Here is a 6,113-nt window from a genome sequence, read left to right on the forward strand (position 1 = left end):
AAAGCTCCTGTTGAGTATAGACCAAACTGTTGTGAGCAGCCCATGTCATGGGCTGGAACCAGGATTAAAAGGATTTGACAAGAAGAGGTAAACAATCAGAGCTTGTTTGTGACCTGATGAAATCCTGAACGGGCACAAGGAGGGTCAAGGTAAGAGCCAAATCGGCATTTTTCCAACCCACTAATCCATCACAGATCTGTCTGGAGGACAGGAAATATATATTTCTTCTCCAAGCATGTTGATATTGGACCAGCACCATACATTCTAACTATGTCATGTAGACAGTTAGCAGAGCTGATAGAAAATGCGTGTGTGTGTTGGCAAAACATCCGTGAAAAAAGGATCCAAGCTCTGAAGAGACATTGATGCTGAAACAGTTCAATTGCTCTTCCCCTCCTTTCTTGTGGGACTTGAAACTATTGAAAAGCAGATTGACTACAGTGGCAAGTACTCGCTGTGCGCTGGACCCCACCAATAACATATTGGGTGAAATTATGCCTACTTTTGGTCCTAACTTGAATGAAATGAATCACACACTTCATTTATGCGAGGCCTCTTCGTATTCCCCTCAAGGAACTCCTTGGTGAGTCAGCATAGGCATTCACATGCAGAGGCCACGGGACCTCATAACATCAGACTGCATTAAAGGTGCTCTAAGCGACGTTGGGTAACGTCACTTCTGTTGATGTTCAAACAAAACAGAGAGCTAGCTCGCCCATCTCTCCCCCTCCCTCCTGTTCAACTGAAACTGTCCTGAATGCGCATCTCGTCATAAATGGCTGGAAAGGTTTGTTATGTTTCATGGTCCAGGCTGCACCAGGCTGTTTTTGTTGCCATTTTTGGAGCCTGGGCTGTCAACAGAGACTGCGTTTTTTTTTTACAGTGTATTCAGTGGAGAGGCAGCTAGCGTGAATTGTGAGGAAATGTTTGCTCCATGTGACAAAAATGTTATATCTCAGAAACCGTGTGACATCGCTTAGAAGACCTTCAACTGGGCTCAACCCTGACGGTATGATATGCAAGGGATATCATGATTTGGTGGAGAGGGAGTTAGTGAGTCCTGGGCAGGATCATGTCTCTATTTGAGTTTATAAAGACACACCACTCCATCTCGCGAAGAGAAGGAATGGTTTCAGAGTTTATCACAGTGACTGTCCTGTGCAAATGAGCCTGTCTGATGGATGAATGCAGACTGGGCACTGTTGGAATGGCTGATGGATCTGGACACCCTGTGTCCATTTTCACGGTAATTGGACCACCAATCATGGCCAGCTCATTCTCTTTTCATCAGGCGCTGGCCAGTCTCGACAAGCTTGACACTAGTTTGTGCCCACCTCATTATATGGACATATCAATGCCTCTCTGATGCCATGGGTGTGCGCATACATGAAGTGTATTATAGGCCGGCCTACACAGGTCTGCATAAAAGCATATATTATACAAATCCATTGACAGAACAGAAAAATGACCAAATACAAACCAATTTTAAAATATTTGCCATTGGGCATTTACAAAATAGGGTACTGTAATGATTGCTTTACTTTCACTTTACTTCACTTTTACGTTAGTAAAGGACATATTACATCAATAATCACAGAAACATCAAGCTTTAGTAAATTCACGTTAAGCATTTATTACTATGCATTTTCCATTTTGAGCAAATGTAACACTACAGTAATCAGTAATCCTATCATCCATACAATATTGCACTTAAATAATAATAATTATAAAATATAATAATAATAAAATAAAATAATAATAAAATAAAAATAAAAGTTACATATTGAAACACCAAAGGTGAACAAATTCATTTTCAGGATATGCTGACCCTATTTCTCAAAAGGAAAATAGTATACTTACTGCAGTCATAAATATCAAGAATGTGTTTTTTTCTCTTCATTGAGAAATAGTGTTAGGAAAATATACAATTTGCAAATGGAACTTAGCATGGGAAAAAACAAGAGTTATCTAATCATTATTGTATGCCATCATTAAACTAAGTGAGGTATCTGTAACTGTGGTGGGAGACATTTGCATGAATTGTCCAATAGCACCAACTGTAACATATTCAACATCATGAAGTTAAAAGTAGGATACACAGAGAGAAGGCCTGGGGAGCCTGTTCTAACCCACATTAAAAAGTAACATGGCTCTGTATGGTTTGTAAAAACCAGAATCACATAAGGAGTTACTGATGTCCAGAAATGGAGGTATTGAATTTGATGATGATGCCCAGTTTGTCTGGATATATCATCATAAGCTATTTTTGACAAAATACAGCTTTCTTCAGCAACATTGTTTTGATTCTTTTTAAATGACCTTTATGAACTTTTCATCTAAAAATACAGCACTACTTACCTACCTAGAGGGTATGCAAAAAACATACAAACACCATCAATTGCCCAGTTGTTGTGGAACAAAGCCTACTAATATGCTAAATACCACCTTTTGCAATACCAATATTGTAACCAAAACACTGCCGATGTGTTCTGAGGCTTTTCTTACATTTTCATGGAATGATACCACAGAAGCACAGTACACAGTACCTTGTAAAACGCTGACTCTGATGTTTAAAAATGAATGGCAGCTGGTCACTTTGCCTCTGTCTTCTGTAGTTGATGTGACCAAGGGGTTAGAATGAACACCTCCCAGAAGTGTTACAAGTAAATATCCAATCGCTTGGAGACCATCTTGCAGCCCTGATTAGAAAAGATGCGCTCTTCGTCTGGGAAGAAGGAATATTCTTTGGCCATTCTCTCCACCACACCCTGGTCTGGCTTCAAGCCTCTGGCGACCATCTCAGCAAGACCACACTGAACCAGGTGCTTGTGCTCCAGAGGCAGGAAAGGCACATAGAAGTCCACCAGTTTCTCACTAATCACACTAGACCGCCACAGACCATCTATAGCACACAGGTAAACATGACGGAGAGAAAAGTCAATATAGATCCTCCATCACAACACAGTGATAAAAACAGACAATGCAGGGGATAAAAACAGGGCAGTAAAAAACACAGTATCAAAGACCTGGCCATGGCACTGACATTGTCAGAAAGGGTTCAACTGAGTAAACTGTATTACATTGGAATGGAATGGGTGGGGCGATGATCTTATGAGCGTATATGCCATGACGTAAGTGTAAACAGCTTATCTACTTACAGTACAAATGATATGCATTAAATATTTCAGTAAAAGAAACACATCATTGGCTTTCGCCGCTCTACTGTAGCCACTCCCTCTCTCACTCACACAGCACTGCAGGCTACCAGAGAGAATAAACCAAATTTGGCAGAATTGAATCCGCAGGTAAAAAGTTAAGTAATTGCAAGATGTGTGGGTGATTGTGATTATCATGTCTTACCTCAACAATAAAGACTCCCTGAATGCGGTTTGCTTGTGTTAAAATCAGTCAGCGGATATTGCAACTACGGCCAACAAACACAGGTATGCAGTGACTATTCAAAACCATGTAAAACATGATGTACAATAAACTGACACTTCAAATAGCCTAGGCTACTTTGGACAGTCTTCAAACTTTGAATAAACAAACGACAATTCCGACTGCAAGGTCCTGAATTTCAGGACAATTGAGAATGCCACACATGGAAGCATAATCAGCATAATCAGACCAGTTTTTGAGTCACATCGTTGCAAATATCATGTGATGATGTATCATTTCACTGATTCATAATTGTCTTCTCTATCATTAAGTTATTCAATAGGCTAAACATATTTTAGCCTATTCAAAACAGCTGTTAGGCTTATGTCATTTTGATCTGTAAGAAATGTCACATGTAGCCATGCTTAAATTCTGCTTATTGCACATTTATTATAATATAATATTCAATAATAAGCATTATTGAATATTGGAATTCTGGTATTCTAATACTGGAATTCTGTTTTTCCCTATCATCCTATTTTTTTTAAAGCAGGCCTACCTGCGGGCATGTAATTGGGCTACAGGTTTTCTACAGTAATAGCATGTTTCAATTGGCACTGCACTAGTAACTCAAATGTGAGTGAGTGTGTATTAATTGCCTTTCATTTTCACACACATTTGAAAGAGGACTGATACTGACTTCCGCAACACACCGCTACTCCTTCTCCTACCCTGACATGCACAACAACCTCAGAGTTCTGCGTGAGTGTGTGTACATGAAGAAACCGATACCATAGTGAAATAGCCAGGTGCAGGTGAGTTACTATTTCAACTATGATCTATGACATAATTTTAGGAACACAAAAGTATCAAAAAAAATAATAATATGAAAATATAAGAAATCCAGCTAAATAAAGTGTGACTCACTCTTTTCGTTGTTGAAGACTGAAAGAGTAAGATCTTTCTCCAAATCCATCAGGTTAATCTCCTCTCTGTTCCGACCTGTCTTCCAGAAGTCCAGGGCCTTCTTGGCAATCTCCGTCCCCCCTGAATTGCTGCGCACACATAGATATATACACACATAGATATCTACACACATAGATATATAGATACAAGATGTACTGTAAGTACTTGCATGCAGACAATATTGAAAAGTCAGAACTGATATGTTCTCAAAAAACATAATATCGTAAAACTCTCGTTAAATGATTTTCTTACAACACTGTTGACCTTGTTTGAAATCATTGATCTTCCACAAGACAACTTTGTGTGGAGTACTGTGGGTGAAACCATGCCAGGCAAAAAGGAATGTCTCACACCTGAGGAAAATGAAGATGGCTTGACCATATGAAACCCCATCAATAGTCCCGTGGTAGTCCAGGTATGGCTTGATGCTGTCGATCAGGTCTGTTTGCATTTTGTCCATCTCATCAAAAATGAACATGGAGCTTGGACACTCTGAAACGTTCCCCTTCACCCACTGCTTTAGCTGATCCTATCAAAAAGAAAATTTCCATCACTTTGCTTTGGTATACATTTGGACATGAATGTCATGTATGTTAGGACAGCTGAATGCCAAGTGTTAGGACAGTTGGAAAGGTAAGGCTGACTGCCTTACTTTGTAAGTTTCCAGATGTGCCTTGTGGGGAAAATGTTCTGTGGTTATGAACAGGTGTACAAATTTACTCCGCATTCCATTGTGGTAGATGCTCTCAGCGATCAAGCGGCTCACAAAACTCTTCCCAGTGCCTGTTAAGCCGTGCAGAGAGAGGACCAGAGGTGTCTCGGAGTTTGGGTTTTCCATGTGTCTAGTCACCGTTTTCAGGATTATGGGAGATGCCAAATGCTGGCCAAATAGTTTGCTGCTTAAAGCCATCTCCAGACCTGCATGAATAAAGTCAACATCATAGGCCTACTACAGTTCACTTTCAAGTCCTCCTTTTTTTACAGAGCCATAAAGTCAAGATGGTATGGTTCGGTTAACTGATAAGAGAACAAACAGATGTGAGGAGGCTGATGCAACCTCTAACTAAACATAACAGATACAGGGCTCTCCACAATTACTGGCACCTCAGATAAAGTTCACTAAAACAGGTATTAAAATCATATTTTGGTGATTTATCGTTAACTCACAATCAAAACAATGGTACAACCTTGAAGGGAAGCAAATTTATTCTGAGAAAAAGGAATACAATGAAAGTGTGTTGGCCTTTATAAGTTTTTAGTCAAGTTAAGCCTGCCAGGTTGGCAATTGTAAGAAACACACGCTTACTTGTCTTGTTGTAAGAGATCCATCTTTGTCCGCAGCATTCACGTGGAGTATAAAATGGTAAGCCGGTAAGCGAGCTTGATAACTGGCAAGTGTAGCTTTTTGGAAAGTTAATGGGTTTTACCTTAGCTATCATTATTGCATTTAAAAACAACCATAACGCTGATCTTAATTTCATTATGTATTAATAGGCCACTTGATAGCCTCTGTGGACAGGCTTCGCGTGAAATGCATAAGTTTGTTTCACTTTCGACTTGGTTGAAGTGGTTCGTCAGGCCATTTCCGCAAATCTAGGCTATGAGTGCGGAAATGGCCTGACGAACCAATACAACCAAGTCGAAGTGAAACAAACGAGTCTAATTATTGTGTTCATACGCCAATAACGTGGGCTATGTAACATTAGCCTACTTGTAGTAGGCTGAGAGAGAATTGAGAAAGAATAAGTAGCTTACCCACTGCTGTGTGT

General features: G+C 39.8%; 1 protein-coding gene across 3 annotated transcripts; it reads right to left on the reverse strand.

Annotated features, from left to right (window-relative positions):
* Positions 1-1,608: 1,608 nt before the first annotated feature.
* LOC143140733 (torsin-1B-like) lies at positions 1,609-5,902 on the reverse strand. 3 transcript variants are annotated; one of them, XM_076301804.1, is made up of 6 exons: positions 5,651-5,902; positions 4,997-5,262; positions 4,698-4,873; positions 4,306-4,433; positions 3,361-3,424; positions 2,814-2,902 (listed from the first exon to the last, which is right to left on the reverse strand). In XM_076301804.1, exons 1-5 carry the CDS (start codon positions 5,823-5,825, stop codon positions 3,405-3,407), a joined length of 765 nt encoding a protein of 254 aa, XP_076157919.1. In that variant the 5' UTR covers positions 5,826-5,902; the 3' UTR covers positions 2,814-2,902; positions 3,361-3,404. The 3 variants fall into 3 exon arrangements, with proteins under 3 accessions (XP_076157917.1, XP_076157918.1, XP_076157919.1); XM_076301802.1 differs by lacking the exon at positions 3,361-3,424 and having other exon boundaries at positions 1,609-2,902; XM_076301803.1 differs by lacking the exon at positions 3,361-3,424 and having other exon boundaries at positions 1,609-2,902; positions 4,997-5,290.
* Positions 5,903-6,113: the final 211 nt, after the last annotated feature.

Source organism: Alosa pseudoharengus, unplaced genomic scaffold (genome assembly GCF_046254945.1).
Source record: "Alosa pseudoharengus isolate Yale_2024_CS ecotype anadromous, Long Island Sound unplaced genomic scaffold, YU_APseudo_1.1 YU_APseudo_1.1_scf_23, whole genome shotgun sequence".
NCBI classification, from domain to species: domain Eukaryota; kingdom Metazoa; phylum Chordata; class Actinopteri; order Clupeiformes; family Clupeidae; genus Alosa; species Alosa pseudoharengus.

Coding starts and splice junctions, on each gene's coding strand:
- LOC143140733 (XM_076301802.1), bottom strand. CDS start 5,825: ATGAAATTAAGATCAGCGTTATGGTTGTTTTTAAATGCAATAATGATA. Junction 5,263..5,650: donor GATCTCTTACAACAAGACAA/GTAAGCGTGTGT, acceptor TTATTCATGCAG/GTCTGGAGATGGCTTTAAGC. Junction 4,874..4,996: donor CACATCTGGAAACTTACAAA/GTAAGGCAGTCA, acceptor TCTTTTTGATAG/GATCAGCTAAAGCAGTGGGT.